The sequence below is a fragment of the Ascaphus truei genome, chromosome 2 (genome assembly GCF_040206685.1).
Source record: "Ascaphus truei isolate aAscTru1 chromosome 2, aAscTru1.hap1, whole genome shotgun sequence".
NCBI classification, from domain to species: domain Eukaryota; kingdom Metazoa; phylum Chordata; class Amphibia; order Anura; family Ascaphidae; genus Ascaphus; species Ascaphus truei.
Genome location: NC_134484.1, coordinates 413,263,139 through 413,283,021, shown reverse-complemented (window position 1 = coordinate 413,283,021; position 19,883 = coordinate 413,263,139). Strand labels below are relative to the sequence as shown.

Sequence of the window (19,883 nt, the reverse complement as noted above, 5' to 3'; positions counted from 1 at the left end):
TGCCAACTCCTTCAATTAACAAGCAGCCATCCGTTACCTTATGTTTCCACTTACCCATCCTTATAGATTGTGAGCTACTTTGGGCAGGGCCCTCCTTACCTACTGTAACAATGTATGTTTGTGTTGGTTATTTTATTGTTTTTGTCCTCCAACCTATTTTACAGCGCTATGGAATATGTTGGCATATGGGAGCCTCATTAGAAAGAAAGAATAACCTGCATCAACCACAGACTACCCTTTCAACTTTAACTGTGGACTTTGTATTGTACTTCTAAACAAAGGGCATTTTTTCATTCTTTTTTAATTTTTTTGCTTAAACATCTGCATAATATCAACCCTTTGAGTGCCCTGGAGTGTAGCAACTATGTCATGGGTTCTGGCACCCTGGTGCCTCATAACGTAATAGCTACATCCCCCCAAAATGCGATGGTTTGCATTGATGGCAGATGGAAGGCGATGACTCCTCCCCTTCCATTCTATCACCAGTGACGCGGCGGTTAGGTGATCGCGAGTGCTGGAGGGGACACGGCACTCTGGCCCCACGTATATGAAATAAGATTGTTGCAGTAAAAAATGGAAAAAGATGCTAAAATGGTATATAAGGGACATGGCAGAGTGATAGCATAAATAGTAAAAAAAAGGTTCAGAGATTCTATAAACTCACCAAGAAAATGGTTAGTAAAATCTTACCAATCAGTAAAGAAGCAGATACAGTATTGCACCATGTCACTGTGGTATGTGGCGTCACACCCTGAGGAATGTCTTATAAAGACTGAAACGTCAACATTGTGGCACAATGTTTTCACACTGTACGGTTTATGCAAGTCTATTTTTGCCATTTTTATGTGCTCTGCAAATTTTACTCACATAATATGTAGTTGTCATTTAGGTACTGGTTATTGCAGACATTATTTAATATGTTTCAATGTATATAAAGTACAACTCATATGCACTGACTTTGACATCTTACAGAAGCACTTACCAACACCCCCTCCTTCAGTCTCTGTAAATTCTCCCAACATAACACATAGATCGTAAGCTCTGTGGGGCAGGGACTCCTTTTCCTGTTGTTTTATGCCTGAAGTGCTTATTCCCATTATGTGTTAGAATATTATGTCACATGTATTGTAACGTGCTATGTACCTAAATGATGCTATATAAATAACGATATACATACCATCACTCTGCTTACAAATCGAGGAATAATTTTCGTCACAAGATGATGTCTTCCACTGCCCATCTGTATCCATGTGAACACAGGCGATTTTCTTCATGGGTTCTCCTGCAGCCCATTTAGTATATCGCAGTTTCCAGTTATCAATCCACTTGAACTGGCTATAAGTCTGAATGTGGCATTAGATACATAAAAAAGTCATGTTCAGGGCCGGTAACTTGTTCATTTTATTAAAACAAATGAGCTAATGTAACATTTACGGTCAACCTTAAATGTGTTAGTAGATTGAAAATTTAGAGCTGGATGTTACCCAACTGATCAAGTCGTGAAAGCTGAAATAAAGAGTGAATAACATATTGCAAAAGTTAAGCAGCAGATACTGTTGTGCCCACGGTTATTCTAACACAAATCACTGATCATATCGTAAATACTGTGCTATAATCCTCTGGTAGAGAAAACGTCTCGTTTCTAAAATCTGGACCAATATTATACACGTTTCTACGTAAGTAGGGAGACACTGAAACAAAGCACCCTACATTTTTTCTTAAACCAAAGTAAAGCATTCTTTCTTTTGCTTCGGCACATCACACATAAAAAGTTTGATATGTATCAAAGGCTCTCGGTTGCGAAGCCAAAGTGGAGCAAAAAAACTGCATCACATTTATCACTGCAAAAAGTCCTATTGCCTTCAGTAGGATAACCTTTCTTTTGATAAAACTATAGCAGTTTTGTGTTCCATTTTTGTCCAAATTTGGCAACCAGAAGTCTTTTATTATGCATACAAAACACATTTAATATAATGTTGTCCATCTTACTATATACAGTAGCCTTTATTATATACTTACAAGCATTTGGGAGAGACAATACGTACAGACAATACATACCATATTACTGTTAAGTCCAATCCAGAAAGGTTCACTATGTCTAAATGCATGGATCATTAAGAAAGATTGGGTATATTCATCTAAAACGCTGGCTAGTTCAGAATCTTCTGCTTTGCAATATCGACGTGCTTCATCCCACTTCATTTTGGAAGTTACAAGTTTATAACTTGCATTACCATATTTTAAAAAATTAGAGGTAGAGACGACTGTTGGTAAAACAGGTAATGCCGGGTCTGCGGAGAAGTAAATAAATATGTGTTAGGCTTTTCCTAACAAATGGTACATACAAGTGTATTTCATGTAATAAGCCGGGACATTGAACATACTTTTGTTTTTCTGGCATATGTAACCTCTTTCGAGATCACAATCTTCTTCAACCCAGGTTCCTGCATCCAAAACAAGGCCTTGTTTCATAGACACGCAATCAGTCTACAGAATAATAAAAATTATATCACATGTATTAATTAGTGTTAGTAAAACCATGCAGCAATCCTCTGACACCTTTAGGTTCAGTGTGGTCCTTTTTTGATATATTGTATGCATGCATGTTCTGATTTACAGTATAAGAATACAGACTATTTAAAGTACATTCGAAAAAGCATCAGACATGAAACATTAGAAACTAAGTCATATAATATTCTGATAGCTACAGCAAATTTTCGATAACCCATAAGTATATTACATTTGTATTCATTGTATTTGCTAATTCAATTAAAAATATTGCATAAGGGCCATTTGGGGTTCTTAATTAACCTGCAATAGATTTGAGCAATATCACAGCTTAATGAAAAATCCCCTTTGCAGTGATCTGCCAAGTTGCCAGTTATTTATATGTAATTCAAGACAATATTTTAAAACGAAGACATTTTGGAACATTTTCCTGAAATTTTATAATCAGTTGATTATTGTAAAAGGATACACAATGATAGTAAATTTTAATTTTGATTAAAAAAAAAAAAAAAAAAGAACGAGGGTATATATTTTTTGTACTAGGTTTGAAGCAGGGGATCTCCAGAGATGGACTGCATTAATTTAACCTCCGGGGACCCCATGCTTTCCAAGGTACATACCTGCACAGGTGCCATCGAAGGTCAGGCCCCAGTGGCCGCTGCGGCATGCGCTGAGGCGTGCGTGCAACACAACAGCACAAACCTCTATGGGGCAGAACCCAGTCGCCGTGTGTGTGGGCGCGCGAAGTGTGATAACGCGTCAGCTAGCAAGGAAGACAAGAATTTTGTCTTTCCTTGACGCGGCGCGAACACATGGCCTGTGGGCAGCCAATGGATGGGCAGATATTGTGGACCAATAGAAGTGCAAGTATTGTAGACCATCATGGCTGCCCGCTGCTCACCCCCCCGCCCCCCATCATGGCCACGCTCCACAATAGACCGCAGATCACGGCTTTCACCTGTGCACGCGCCGCCAGGCATGCGTGCAGCAGTGAGCACTGGGGCCTTAGCCAAAGGTGAACAATATGGCTTTTTAAAGGTCCTGTATCACGTGAGACAATAGGAAGTAGCAGCAGCATCCGCCGAGGCTTCCCATTGGACCGTGTGACCCAGGACATTTAATTCTACATGAAGAACCGGGCACCTTCTGAAGTATGTATCTTGGGAAGCAGGGATATCCGGAGCAGAAATTAACGTGGCTCAGCTCAGAAAACTCCCTGCTATCCACGAGGGGGAATTTTTTCCTCCATTAAATGCTCCTTTAAAGCGGCAATCAAAGCGGATGTTTCCCCCCCCTCCAATTTTTTTTATTTCCTTACATAAGTTTGAAGCAGGGGTCTCCATAGCTGACCCCCATGAATGTAATCTCCAGATACCCCCTGCTTCCCGAGATACTTACCTCCATAGGGGGTGGCAGTAGCTTCTCTGATTTGCTAGCTGGGTTCATGTAATGGCAGGTTTTAAAAGCTTCAGTGTCCTATGGGCCAATAGGAAACTGTGATGTCATCAGGTGAGGCTTCCTATTGGCCCATGTGACGTAGGAGCTTTAAACTTTGACGAGATACCGGCCACCCCCTCAGAGCTAAGTATCCCTGGAATCAGGAGGTCCCCGGAGCTGAAATGAATGGGGTCCAGCTCCGGAGACCTCCTGCTTCAATGCTACGTGGGGGGAGGGGAAAGGCTGCTTGAATTGCTCCTTTAAAACAGGTCAGTGGACTCAGTGTTGATCATATTATTGAGATACAAAACAGTGATATAAAAAGGTGCCCCTACAACTTAATCACTGATACAAAGTGCATGTGCAAATATTTATTAAAGTGAATAATTTATAATGTGATTAAAACAAATAAATAAAGCTGTAACTCCCTGCTCAAACCCTCTGGGAAGGACTGTTTCCAAGGGTCCCAGAAAGGCAGAAGTGTTCTTCGAATTCCAGGGGGAACATGGGATATAATAAGCCAAAAGAAGAAAAAAAAACATTTTAAAAAATGATCATATTGTTACTTTCACTATTCTGGTATGTTTTGGAATGTAAATGTTTCAAGATCATATAGTTAAAGTATAAGGGATAATTAGCGTGTGATTCAACAACAGCAAATATATTCAGTACAACTGCATTACTGTAAAACTTACATCATCATCAATGGAATACATTTGGCTCCCTGATGGGTGACCTTTGGCCCAGTTTGTATAGTAGACACCACTTCCAGTGGTCCAGAGAAACTTGTGCTCCGAGTTCACATCATTCAGTCCAATCCAGACATTCCCAATAAAATCTTTTAGATGATAAGTCAGGAAAGCTGAAATAAAGAGTGAATGACATATTGCAAAAGTTAAGCAGCAGATACATACACATTACTTTTGCCTGAAACAACTTAGCACTGTTAATGTAAAGAATTATATGAATAAAAATGGGATGAAAATGCCAACCTTTACATGGACACTTTCACTTGAAGGGTCCTACAATATTTAAACCTTTATTGTGCTTCAAAATGTTGGTGCTAAAAAGTAGCACTAACCTTCATAAAATGTGCCTTGTATGTAAGAAGACTTCATACAAATGACACAGTTTGTTATTTTAAATTAATTTGCTTCATCTCATTGATATAATTTAAATAAAAAAATAATTATGTGTATTTTTTTTAATGTATACCTAGTATTAGTAAATATAAATGATTAGTGTCATATTATTTATAATAGCCATGAAAATAATACATTTAATGAAAAAATAATATTTTTTGCCCTACATAATGAAACATTGGTGCTGTGTCAAATACTGTACATTTTTGGCTGATATTAGCAACTTGATTCTTTGCTAACAATATACTGTATACAGACTTCTAGGGTGCACCCCAAATTGAATTTGGTAGACAAACTTATACACGTTCTACTTTATTTTGGGCGCACAGAAACATTATTTTTTGGTACATACCATTTACAGCTAGAGCAGGGGTTCCCAACTTCAGTCCTCAAGAACCCCAACAGGTCAGGTTTCAAGGATATCCCTGCTTCAGCACAGGTCATTTAGTCAAAATGACTGAGCCGCTGATTGAGTAGCCTGTGCTCAAGCAAAATTATCCTTAAACCTGACCTGTTGGAGGTGCTTGAGCACTGCTGTTACCCCTAGACACCTACCACAGTCCAGTTGTGTGGACCACCAAAATGAAAAAAATAATAATAATAATTGTTGATGCTGAAGATTAAGAAGTACAAAGCGCACACAAGCAAAAGGTAAAATTACAGTTCAGTGCACCAAAGCGGCAAAAAGCCTTTTGTGACACTTATGACATCATTAGAGTTGTCAAACTCGGTTGCGTTTGTCAGCTCTTTGCTCTTTCAACTTTTGACGTGTAGTAGCAAGGGCAAATAAGGGCATGTAGGAAGGCAAATAAGGGAATGTAGGAAGGCAAATAAGGGAATGTAGGAAGGCAAATAAGGGCAAGTAGGAAGGCAAATAAGGGCATGTAGGAAGGCAAATAAGGGCATGTAGGAAGCAAATAAGGGCAAATAAAATGGCAAATAGGCCTTTAAATAAAATGCCATCAATATTTCCCTTGAAGGTTTTAGGTAGTTTCTAAAAGAATTGAGACTATTAAGTAAGCACAACATAAGCAGTAGAGTGCTGACAGTCATGTGCAATTACATTGGTTGTTATCAAGTACTTGTAATATCAGCATATGGGTATTGAGAGTGACGCTTCAGATGTCCATACTAATAGAGTATTTCTTCCAGCAAATATATATGAATATAAGTTATACATGTTCCACAAATTTCATCCTTAAAGTGTATGAGCCTATTAGGCTGACTGATTTTCATGTTGGTTGCTCCAATTTCCAGGAAAACAAAGAAACCATACCAATACACATTCCTTTAAATCCTCCCCTCGCTTTACCACATAATGGTGCAATCCACTTTCACTACCTACTGTGTTATTTCTAAATGCTATTTAACATGTTTCATATGGGCTTTTTATGTTTTGACCAAAAAAATCTAACTCCAAAATACTCTCCGGGTCCATCAGAGAGGAACGGGCCTCTGACAGAAGTCAGGTGTGCCTCCAGAATATACTTTTGCTTGTGCAATGGCAATGTTATTCACAACATTTCGTCAGCTCCCTTAGGCTGCGTCCCCGCTAGTGTTGAGCTCGCTGAGCGAGCGGCGCTTGGCGAGGTGACTTGCATATATATATGCGCGTGCGGGTATGCGCGGGCACACACGCTCACCGGCACTTAGGTAAATACATTTTTCATACTTACCAGCGTGCTCAGCTTCCCCTGCAGCGTACCCCCCACCCTCCCACCGCGAGCGCTTGCAAAAATTTAAAGGCCACCCGGCGTTCATGCTTGGAGAGCTCTCCAAGCATGAGCACGCTCAGCACCAGCGGGGACAAAGCCTTTCTGTGGCAAAGTGACCGAGGAAGCTGCCTAGAGCACTAGTGGTTTTTTCCTGCCTTTTAAGAACTGCCGAACCATGAACATGTATATTGTGTTTGCAGAACTCCAGCCAGTGGCACCATATTCTATGCATGAGTAGTAGCCTTATATATATTTTTTATATACTAATAACTTTGAACATGTATATACAGATTATTTATAAAAGCCTCACCTTTTTATAAACATTTTTGAGTAATAAAAAGAAATCAACCATATAAAAATATTCCCTTTACCAACATTTTATTGAGACCTCCTCTCGCTCACAGACAACTGGAACTACCACCAGGGCTGTCGATAGGGGAGGGGGGGTGAGTCGTAACAAGTGTCCCAGGCCTCGTGGCTGAGAGGGGCCCCGATGGCCAGACTCTGGCAAGATGGGCCTGGCCAGAGGGGGGTATTAGTGTGCGTATTGTGTGGGGATATTATTGTGTATATTATGGGCGGTATTATTGTGTGTATTTTGTGCAGGGTGCAGTATTGTGTCTATTATGGGGGGGGGGTATTGTGTATATTGTAGGGGGTATTGTGTTTATTGTGGCGTATATAATTGTGTTTGTATTGTGGGGGGATATTATTGTGTGTGTATTATGGGGAGTATCATTGTGTGTATTGTGGGGTGTAATTATTTTGTGAGGGGGTAATTATTGTGTGTGTTTGGGGGGGGAATTACTGTGGTGGAAATTGTATAGGTATCGGGATCATGTGCAATTGTATGTGTGTATGTGTGTGTGTGTGTTGTTGTGTGTGTCGCCAGGGAGAAATGGGGAATGAGTGGGAGGAGGGGGGGATGGAGCGAGTGGATAGAGTGCGGGTGGTAATTGGGGGTAGTTGAGTGACAGCGCGGGGGAGAGTTTAAGAGGAGAGAGGAGGTGTAAGAGAGGGAGGAAGGAAGAGTATGAGAGGGAGGAGGTGGGGGAGGGAGAAAGAGTGAGATGGGGAGCGAGTGGGGAAGAAAGAGGGGAAGAGTAAGAAACAGAGGGAGGATAAATACATGGTGAGAGGCGGGTCAGCTGATTAAAGCTCAGTGTTATTGTTCTCTGAGTGAGTGTTTTTACTCACTGAGACTCACCTTCTCCTTACCTATTTATATTCAGGTGCTGGTTATTTAAAAGATATTACATTTTCAACTTTTGCCTTAATGTTTTTTTAACAGTCTATTTTCTATTGTGTCTATTTTTTTGCTACCTTTAAATCAGTATTATGTGCTTGCTTTCTGTATTTTTGGGTCATCTGAAATTGGGTGTCTTCAAGAGATGAACCACACAATATTTAGCTCTAGTGAGTACCCAGTTTCTAAAATACAAAGCTTTTTATTCCCTAGAGTCTAGACAATAATGATTGTCTAAAGATACATTGTGTCTACCGGGGTCACGTGGAGGGATTGGTACTTTAAGAAAATGGAGCAGAGGTTACTCACCTTGTACAAGATTGTCCTCTACGGTGACCAGGTTTCCATTTAATTCCATGCATGCTGTCCTCGCACTATGCCACTCAGCATTTTCATTCTCAAATATTTTATAACACTTAAAGAAATCACAAATCAGTCACTATCTTGTTCTTGGAGTTAAAAAAAAAATCATCTTACTTATAAATTTTAACAGGAATAATACACAGTGAATCTAGTTTTCAACTGTGTCCTGTGATAAACGAACTAAGGACGGGCTTATTTGCTGGTTGAAATCCGAACCTTGATTCCAACTCAATTCCAAAGTTGATCAGTTCGAAACTCTGGAGGTCGATTCGAACTCAGAATTGAACTTCGGAAGAAGTTTCAAATCCAAGCGAAATACGAAACAAGACCCAAAAACGGCTCAGGCTTTGTTTTGTTTTTTTGCTGTTTTAATCTATTTGTATTTTTTTAATAAAAGGGTCTAAATCAGGGGTGCGCAAAGTTTTTGACCTGCGAACTCCTACCTCGCAGCTCCAGTTTTCGCCCCCCCTCTCTTATGACCCGGTGTCACATGACGCCGTGGGTCATGTGATGTCATGTCAGGTGACCCCACGGCGTCATTTGGTGCCGCGTTGCCATGTACTTGTAGCTCCACTCCGATCTACCATTACACCCGTACTCACATTTTATACCCAATCCAAGCATATCTCAGTTTTGCATTTTTTACCTCTACAGCCCTCTCACATCTTAAATCTTTTTCAGTCATTCCTCCCTACCCCTGGAACTCTCCTCAACTCAATATTTGTCCCAGCTGAAAATTCACTTATTAAAAGAAGCATATCATTAAATACTCGACATCTACACTATACTGACTACAGGATAGGATTTGAAACTGTGCGGCGTCGCCGGTGATTTCTGGTATAATCATGGTCTTAGTTCATTAGGAGCACTAGAGGGAAACCAAGATGCTGGAGTGTAAAGTGGTAAGAGATCCTGTGACACCTAGGATGAATAGGCTCCTGTAGGGATGTGGGGTTCTTGAAATTGAGGCATAGTAGGAGTATTCCCCTGGGCATAGTTGGGTAGTGAGAAAATCCCTTTACACCGTAAGAGTATAAATAGGAAAATTGTGCCATTGTAAAATTGCTTCATGGAGCTATGTGAAAGTAACAGAATTGGGTGTGACCTAGAAATAACAAGGTTCCCCAAATGTTAAGAATATGAGAGTATAGGAATGTAAATACTCATAGATAAATACATTGATGAAAATAAATGTTTCATTGTAGATTTCATAATAAACCAGGGGTAGAGTCTGGCCAACCATTAACTAATGGATTAAATCCTCAAGGCAAGGCGTCAATTCCTCCTCAGAAGGCATACTGGCCAATTGTAAGATAGGCTATAAGTAACACAGGCACTGGCCTGTGTAAAATTAATTAAGAACAACTAGAGGGTAAACAAGATGCTGGAGCTAGCCTGCTGAAACCCATGGCTAATAGAGCGGCACTGAAGGTGGGAAGCATAGGACGCATAGTCTGGATCCTGAGTAGAGGGACATTAAGCTATATGTAGGGTAACCATATATGTCCCAGCAAAAACTGGGACAAATGTCATGCATGTGCAGTCGGTTCTTGCTGATTGTGCATGTGTAAACTGTGAGTGCTGACTGCGCATGCGCAAAAAGCGCTTTCCAGCCTAGCATGCACGATCGGCACTTGCCAACCGCAAATGCGCGAGTGGCGTTTACAGGATGCTCATGCACATGCACGGTCAGAGCTTGCCTGTCACGCAGGAGTGACCGGCAAATGCCAATCACACATGCACAGTGGGCACGCGACAAATGCGCATGCGCACGAGCAGCCGGCAAGTGCCGATCGCGAATGCGTGGTCAACAAGAGCCGAAGGTGTATTCGCACGAGTGGCTGGCAAGTACCGATCGTGCATGTGCAAGTCAGCAAGTGTCGATCACACATGCATGGCCAGCGGGATAGAAAACAGGGGCAGCACTCCAAAAGTCATGACAGAGGCCTAAACACCGGGACTGTCCCGGTTAAACCAGGACATATGGTCACCCTAGCTATACGCCTCTTCCAAACCGCACGTTGCGATCCCCTAAGTGTGGTCATGGGATAAGCCTCCACTTAGTGGTACTTCAAACATCCAAAAGACTGTGCCCCTGTATAGCCTCACCCAGGACTGGCCTGACAAGGTGAAAGCTGTTAACTGTTTGCATCTTGTTCAATAACTCCCCAATTTGGTAAAGTTGGAGTCAACTCTCAGTCCTGCCTCCTCCAAAAACCCCTCCTACTCCTACTAAACTTTCCTCCTACAGTACCTCCTTCAAAACTTTCCCCTCCATCCTTACAAACTTCACTTTAAAAAGTGTAATAACCCACAACTCTATACAACTTTGCATAAATAACATTCCATATTCTTCATTAAATACAGATAGCTGTTATATTACATTACCCTTTTCCTAAACGGAAGCCAATCTGATGGGCATCCACCTTGAGGTGCAGGAACAGTTGGTGCAAATGTTGCATTAATAGAGCTGTTTTTCCGTTCACAAATAAATGCATTTGGATAACCACAATTTATATCATTCCAAAACCCTGCAAAACAAAAGTATACAGTATATGTTAAGCAAATGTAGCTAAAAGATTCAGCATCTAATCTGAGAAAACATACTGTGGATTACAATATGGATACCAATAACCACTGGTTATCAACTAAAATAAAGGTCATTCATCACTCCTCTTCCTAACACTTAAAATGCAGCCGAGCAAACATAGATCTTTAATATTTTAGCTCTAAACATGGATGAGGTTTAGACAAAAATGTTAACTTGAACTCTAGTTTAGAGAAAACACCTCGTGGAGGAGAAAGACGCGATGCACCGCCGTGCAGACACAGTGAAGGCTGGTCAGGTGACTTCAAAAAAACTTTATTGCTACAAGTGTAGAGCTAGCAGATACTTTGACGCGTTTCAGCCGATTGGCCTTTGTCAAAGGCCAATCGGCTGAAACGCGTCAAAGTATCTGCTAGCTCTACACTTGTAGCAATAAAGTTTTTTTGAAGTCACCTGACCAGCCTTCACTTTGTCTGCACGGCGGTGCATCGCGTCTTTCTCCTCCACGAGGTGTTTTCTCTCATCTGCTGTTCCCGGTCGCACGCCGGGTTGCTGGATCAGCCGAATACCAACCCACCGCCGGTCATAGACCGCCCTCATGACAGATGAGTCGTTCGAGGGTTGGCGATGCTGCACATCAAGAAATTTGCCACGGGCACGGCATTGACAGCTACACCTGGGTGAGTCTCTCAATATTTATATCATAGTGCTCCGGGGGAGCCAAGTTATTGTAAGAGACCACCATCATCCGGTGAGCTTTGCCTTAAACCCAAAACATATACATTGGATTGGCTATTGGTCCAGCAACTGAAAAGTATATACTTCTTGAGCACCTAGCTGGTTCACTTGTGTACCTGAACTCCAGTTTAGCATACAATAAGTGTACCAACACATATATTGTAATGAAAGCCCGAATCTGGATTCATATTTGCAGCAGTGAAAGTAAAATACAAATGATGAAAAATGTTCCTTTCTCCTGTAGTTTAACAGGGGGCTGTTTTTGACCCTTATCTTTAATAAAATCCAGCTTTTGATACACAGAAAATAGACTTGCTTTAAGGTACATTATAAGATATGTTTCTAGGTTTAAAATCACAAAATTAATATGCAAATCACTATTTCATTACTACTAGATGATAGACAATCTCCATGCTATCATGAATTGGTAACTAACCCAGACACTGTGTCTCCCTTTTCTATAGGAATGCGGGAGAATGGAGTACCTGAATGCATTGGAATCAGAGACAGAATAATTCGAGCAGATCACAATCTCACAATGACAGTAGAACTCGGATGGCTTAGGTACAGTATGAACATTTACATGTATGACTTTTTGGTGAATTGCTGGGATCCGAAAAAATATTGCAGAGATAGATATTGCTAAGATTTATATGTCCCTTATCAAACAGATTTTATTACTTAGTGTGAATGTATCCCAGAGTCTGTGATTTTTGTATTATAATTAATCTGTTCGTGGTTTCTAGCATATCAGTGATTTAATATTATGCCCATTAGAGCTAGCTAGAAATGCAATAAACAAGTTCTCTTCAGAGACATTCCTATAACCTTTAAGTGCGCTTGTGTGTAAATAGAACATAACTCAGTGGCAAGTTTGAATCCAAAGTTAAATATATCTATGCACATCTTCCCAGTTGCAATAAACACACTGATTCACATTCAAAATCTGCCCTGTTACTGCTCTTTATTAAAAGTACATGTCTTATGAGTATTACTTCTCTACCATCTTAACCTCATGCTCGTCCATCTTGTTTGGTCTTCTCAATATTATAAAAAAAAAAACAGACTACCCTGAACCTTGTAAAATAACAGAGCATTTTACATTTTTTTTATTTCTGATTTTGTCTATGTTTAATCAGACCTTAGTAGAGTCAATGCAAGTTAACAATTATCTTAATTTACTGTAGTTCATCTGCTGGTGTTTGTGAAAAGAAAGTAAAATACCAAGCTTAGGCTGAGTCTCTGGCACTGAGCTCGCTCATGCTTGGAGAGTGCTCCAAGCATGAGCGCCTGGTGTCCTGCTTGAGCGTGCGTGGGGGGAATCATTGCGGTTAGTTGAGCGTGGGAAAGTATACATTTGTTTGTTTATCTAAGCGCCGAACGTGGGTGAGCGTGGGTGCCCGCGCACAAGCACGTGTGCGCACAGCGTGAGCGGGGACTTACATATATCTATATATGTAAGTAACAGCCGCCTGCTCAGCTCGCTCAGCGCTAGCGTGGACGCAGCCTAAGGGACACACAGCATGTGTAACAAAGGCTGGGGATTTGAACACTTCATTTTTTCTTTCTGTTTTACCCAGAGCAGAGAGATTACTGTACATTAAATATAAAATATGGCATGCCAGTTTAGCTTTAGAGGAAACTAATGGCAAAACTGTAATAAAATGGCCTTATAATTCAACTCAAGAATATTCTTTAACCAATTAGCACATATACAAAATAAATAGTTTAGCACACTAACCAGGGGACAAATAGAAGGCACATACCTAAATTTTTGTACATGACAACACAGTTCTCATCGTTATTTGCAAAGTTTGGTTCATAACTTGCCCAGGCTACATAATCCAATGGAGTGCCATCCATCCACCTAAATAGTAAAATAGGGAGACAATGTACTGTCATTTTTTCACCCAGTCGAAAAACATTTTTATGTATCACTTCTCTAAGAGTACTTCACATACATAATATAAGAATTGCTGAATTTAACCTGCTGTAGATATCAGATAACTCACATTTCTGAGCTTGCAGGATCTATGCACTAAGGATGATATATGAAGTTTTATTGTGCATTTTCATGCTTAAATGTAGTACAAACCTTTATACAGTAAGATGTGCACTGTATGTATGAAGGCTTTATACATGCACTGCATCATGCTCAAGACCAGATTGATATCATTTTAACAAAAAAAAAGTGATGTACATTTTTTTATTTATAACTAGTCTTAGTAAATAGAAATTATCAGTGTAATAGGCTTACAATGCTTTGGCCAAAGTGTTAAACTAAATGACCCTTTTATTCAAGATATATACAGCAGCGGCAGCTTTTATTCTTACAAATCATCGGCTTTTACCTGGCATGTTCCTGGAATGCCACGCTGTTCACCCGGAGCATGCCGCATTCCTTTTGCTTTCCCAGCCAGGCGCATGCCCGGCTGACGCACGGTTGATGTGTTAATTGATAATGGTTCAGGATTTACTAGGCTGCAATGCTTCGCATGTCCGCCAGATGGCATAAATTCATGAATTGTAATGCAGTATATATATATATATATATATATATATATATATATATATATATATATATATATATATATATAAATACTGTATATATATATATATATACTGTATAACAACAACCCCTATAACCCCTAACATACAGTACTTTACACATACAGTACTGTATATGCACATCAATGATACTATAGGCCGTCCCCTGGCGAGATGTATTTGCAGCAGAGAGAGATCCGCTGCTCTCTCTGCGCAAACATCGGCACATTAAAAATTATTTAAAATACATTTTTATTCATAGTGTAGATGTGCACGGGGTCTCCGGAGCTGAACCGCGTTGGTTTCAGGTCCAGGGACCCCCTGCTCCCCGAGATACAGCCCCCTTTATGAGGTGCCGGTATCCCTCTGCATTTAAAGGTCCCAATCACGTGACCGCGGCATGTAAACAAAGCAGAGGGATACCGGCACCCCCTAAAGGGGCCTGTATCTCGGGGAGCAGGGAGTCCCCGGACCTAAAACCAAAACGTTTCTGCTCCGGAGACCCTCTGCACATGTACAGTATAAATAAAACACATATATAAATAAACACTCATTCCTTACCTTAGCGGCTATGTGCTATGGTAATGAAGCAGCATTTCTGTATTTTAATAATATAGTACAGTGAGCAGGGGGTTCCCTGAGCCAGAAATTAATGCTCAGGGGACCCCCTGCTCCTGCACAATATTATTAAAAATACAGAAATGCTGCTTCATTACCATAGCTGATAGCCGCTAAGGCAATGAAGGGGTTTAAATGCAAAGGGGCTGTATCTCGGGAAGCATGGGGTCCCCGGACCTGAAACCAATGCGGTTCAGCTCCGGAGACCCCCTGCACATCTACACTATGAATAAAAATGTATTTTAAATAATTTTTAATGTGACGATGTTTGCGCAGAGAGAGCAGCGGATCTCTCTCTGCTGCAAACACATCTCGCCAGGGGACGGTACTGTATGTGTATGTTAGGGGTTATAGGGGTTGTTGTTACTGTATATATACAGTATATACTGCATTACAATTCATGAATTTCTCGGCTTCAAAGACAACAGCTCGCAAACGCCCCATGCGTTTTTACACGGCATTGCAGTATTGCAGCCAGCGGGAATAAAATGCTTAAATGACAGCCGCGAAAATAACGCTATACACCCCGGGAGAAATGGACACAAAACCGCACATCACCGGGAAATTCCGAAATTCGCGGAGCTAGCCAAGTAAGAATAAAGTTGGTCGCCACTGTATATGTATTTCACTGTGTATTTTTGCAATTGGATGTAGCACTGGGCTCTGTTTGTGTTTGTTTGTAGTATATATTGCATGCTCAGTAGCACTCCTTTTTGACATTTATACATATACACATATATATATATATATATATATACATTATATATATATATATATATATATATATATATATATATATATATATATATATATATATATATATATATATATATATATATAGTCTCAAACCAGCTTAGCCATTACAACCAACCTCACACTGATGATACCCATCAATGTTGAAACATGTCTGTGAGTGGGTTTAATGGCTTTGCATCTCATCCCAGCCTCTGTCTAAAAGCTGTGTTTATGCATTGGCTTGAGACTTTGCTTGTGTAATACGAGCTTGAGACAAAAGATGGCACTGAGTGCTCATTTGCATGTCATTTCCCAGAATCCCTTGTTGCAGTGGAAGCGCTGTATGCTGGGCGATAATGGGGAAAGACAGGGTTGCAGACCTGTCTAAGACATGCAAATGAAACAGTTGGTTATATATATATATATATATAGTGGTAACTTTTGGGGCTTAAATGAGCTTACTGGGTATCTGTGTGTTTGTTAACTTTGTCCATCTGGTCTCAGCTGTTTGGGAGGTTGGCCCCTCCCTCACAGGTTTAAAGCTCGGCCCATCCCACTTTCCATATGCACAGGTCTTTGCATGCAGCTGATTGCAACAGATCTAATACAGAGTATTCTTCCTGGTATTGTCCAGGTAAATAAGAATTTCAATCAGATTTAGAACCATGAAGCTGATTATGACAGATCAATTATGATCATTCTTCCTAGTATTGTACAGGTTATTAAGAATTGTAATCAGTGTTAGGACCTGTGAATTATGGGCATGCCTTGGAGGGGCTCACGGGCTTACAATGCTTTGACCAAAGTGTTAAAATAAATTACCCTTATATTCAAGAGATATATAGGTATTTCACTGTGTATTTTTGCCATTTGATGTTGCACTGGGCTCTGTTTGTGTTTGTTTGTAATATCTATACCGTGAAAATAATTCATTTTGTTAACCTACAGTATATCATGAAATATCCGTGCTAATACATTTTTAGTTGATACTGTAGATAGCAACTGAATTCTGTGTTATTATACAGGTAAACCGACTTTTTAGTGTTTACGCTAGCATCAATTTGGCAAATAATTTTGACGCACATTTTCTAATTTTTTTGGCACACAGAAACCATTATTTTTTAGTGTACCATTTACATCTGTACACCTAGCGCAATCCCTTTTTGTGCAACCAAAAATATATATCTAAATATTTTTTTTGATGCTGATGATGCTGACTGAGACATTTCAGGTGAGTACATACTGTAAGTGCACCGAAGTGCAATTTAAAATGAGATCTGTGCAACAATTGTGCGCCCCAAAAAATCCATTTGCGACACTAACTACAGTATACAGACCTTGCTGAGTTTACTTTTAGGTAACTGGTTCTTACAGACCCTATGGATTAGGTACTTTATGATTGTTTGTAATAACAATGCAGAAAAAAAATTGTAATTTATAATATTGTACTGTACTGTACTTTGGGAAATGTAACATACATAGCAAATGTTGGACTTTTTAGATCACTATGATATACCTTTTTGGTCGGTTCCTAATATTAAAGGACATAAGGCACTTTTTTTGATCTCCAAACTTTTGCTTTTTGAGATGTCGCTTGCCCTCTTGTGCACAACCTCTGAGTACACTTTTTACAGCACTTAATTTACATGTGTACTAAGCATTTCTATCATGCATAAAACATCTATCTGGAATATTCCCAAAACATTAGTACAATTGGACCTCTGTACTGAAAAGGCATTTTTCAGAAAGATAGAAATCATGTAGAACAGGGGTAGCCAACCCCTGAGCCACTGATCGAACCACCTGTGCTGAAGCAGGGATATCCTGAAAACCTGACCTGTTGGTGGCCCTTGAGGACTGAGGTTGGCCACCCCTGATGGAGAAGAATGCATTAGTGGCATGCATTTTAACAATTTGTAACTTTGTAACCTGTTTGCGTCTTTTTCAAATATAACAAACCGTTTTCAGGATTTATATATTTGACATAATATTTTAAGGGAAGCCAGATTTAGCATCAGTTCTGCAATGCAGTTGAATACAATACTCTGAAATGTGTAACAGCATGTACATTATACAGCATACTTCCAAATAAGTAATGGCATATGAATTATATAGCATACACTATACGTATTAAAACCAAATAGTGCATATCAAAAATATCAAACGCAAACAACACTGAAATCTGAGGAACACAAATCTCCCCTGGGGGTATTTTTTTAAAGCAGCACCCCGGCCTGTCTAATCTCCCTTTTTTTATAGGTGGAAACATGGGGGTACTCAGGAGCTGAACCGCACAATATTTTCAGCTCGGCGGCCCCGAGATACAGATGTAGCAGACATTATTACTTCCACTAAAGCACAAAATAACATGTTAAATAACACTTGTGTTATCGCCTTTACCATCGTTTTCAATGGCACTGCTGTTAAATAACTCGCCAGCGTTAACTCAAGACATTGTATTAATGGGCGCATTAACGTCTGCTACATCTGTACTAGCTAGTGAAGTTGCCTGTATTACTTCCTTGTTTTTAAAGGGGATTTAAATGGGCAGCCAGTAGAAAGCTGCAACGTATGATGTTGCAGGAATCCCATTGGCCTGCCGGACCCATGAGATTTGCCACCCATTTTTTTATTGGTGTCTTCACAAGTAAGTTTCCCGGGAGCTCAAAATATGGTTCAGCTCCTGAGGACCCTCTGGTTCTCATCATGTAAAAAAGTAAATAGGTGCTAAAAAAAAAAAAACAAGTTGGGGGGATTAGTGCTTTAAATGTTTAAGTATATATTTTTAATAGGACCTTAAAAATTTCCCTTTATGTTCTACAAATTGAAGTAATTTCTCTACTGAATCGAACCTGTAAGAAGCTTCACACACTAGGGAACGTATTATTGCAACACAACATACGTGCAACATAATGCAGGTATTATTGCAACACATGAGTCCCCTTCTGCATTATTATATTACGACAAATCTAAACGCCATAATGTTTGAGAACCAAGCCTGGGTACTTTCTATGTTCAGTACGTACCTAAATCCTTTATCCAGTCCTAAAAGTAAACCAATGAAATAGTTATCTTGCTTTTCATTCTTCAATATCTTCAAAATAAATAAAGTTAACGGTTAGGCACACATATTCATGTATTTCTCAATTTTCATACTGTTATAGAAAGTGTCAGATGTTTTCATTGATTTATCGGAAGGTTGAAATTTCTGTCAATACATAGAGCACATGCCAAACAGACTCAAGGTGACCCATCTTTGGACTTATTCAGTAAGTTGCGATAGCGCCGATCCAGCATAGATAGCCCCACTGGAGTCAAATGTAATTTCTGTGCAATAGCGCCAAATCAGCACTATAGCAGCTTACTGAACAAGGGCCATTGTGTTACATTCATTTGTGTAGCACATGCATCCGTTTCAAATACTTACATTAAAGAAGACCTACATATACCCTACTATTTAAGTGATTGTCACAGGAAACTAACTGTGAAGCAAGAATTTTGAGCAAACAAAAGAGATTACATAGTTACATAGTTACATAGTAGATGAGGTTGAAAAAAAGACATAGGTCTATCAAGTTCAACCTATGCTAAATTTAGACAACAGATACTTTATCCTATATCTATACTTACTTATTGATCCAGAGGAAGGCAAACAAAAAACCCCATTAAGGGGAAAAATTAATTCCTTCCTGACTCCAAGAATTGGCAATCGGATTAATCCCTGGATCAACATCCATTCCCATGTATACTTATTTGGTATATCCCTGTATACCTTTCCCATCTAAAAAGATTTTTGAACAAATCTATTGTATCTGCCATCACAGTCTCCATAGATGTATCATTTGTTTGCCAGATCAACAGAAATAATCATATTTTCCTTAGTTTGGAAACCTGGTATAAAACAGGCGTTGGATTTCAGCAAAGTATAAATAAGAAAACATTTTTAAATTATGTCACACAATAAATATTTAATTGTCACTATTCTTTACTATGTTCAGCAACTCAATGCTCAATTACTATGTTACAATATGTTACCCAAACCACACTGGGGGAGAGGCGGGCTCTCAAATAATGTCAAGTAATTTGTAAATTCAAAGTAAGGTTTGTGTAATGAAAAGTAAAATTTGCTCTGATTTGTTTGAGGCAAAATAAGAATTGGCCTTGCAAGTTCCAATATTTCATCACCCCTAAATTTGTTCATGAGCCTTTGATGGGAATCAAACTTTGCTACAACATGATAATAATCTGATAATTATCCTTGGGTTATGTAACTATTCAGCACATTC

At 39.6% G+C, this 19,883-nt stretch overlaps 1 protein-coding gene across 1 annotated transcript in view; it reads right to left on the bottom strand.

Moving 5' to 3' along the window:
* The window catches only part of MRC1 (mannose receptor C-type 1), a 138,083-nt gene that overhangs the window by 20,354 nt on the left and 97,846 nt on the right, over nucleotides 1–19,883 (bottom strand). Inside the window, exons 18-25 of the mRNA XM_075587513.1 lie at nucleotides 18,624–18,691; nucleotides 13,464–13,564; nucleotides 10,800–10,942; nucleotides 8,358–8,463; nucleotides 4,641–4,807; nucleotides 2,385–2,487; nucleotides 2,059–2,291; nucleotides 1,178–1,343 (exon numbers count right to left, since the gene is read on the bottom strand). Of these exons, the coding sequence (XP_075443628.1) occupies nucleotides 1,178–1,343; nucleotides 2,059–2,291; nucleotides 2,385–2,487; nucleotides 4,641–4,807; nucleotides 8,358–8,463; nucleotides 10,800–10,942; nucleotides 13,464–13,564; nucleotides 18,624–18,691 (1,087 nt within the window). The remainder of the gene's footprint in view (nucleotides 1–1,177; nucleotides 1,344–2,058; nucleotides 2,292–2,384; nucleotides 2,488–4,640; nucleotides 4,808–8,357; nucleotides 8,464–10,799; nucleotides 10,943–13,463; nucleotides 13,565–18,623; nucleotides 18,692–19,883) is intronic.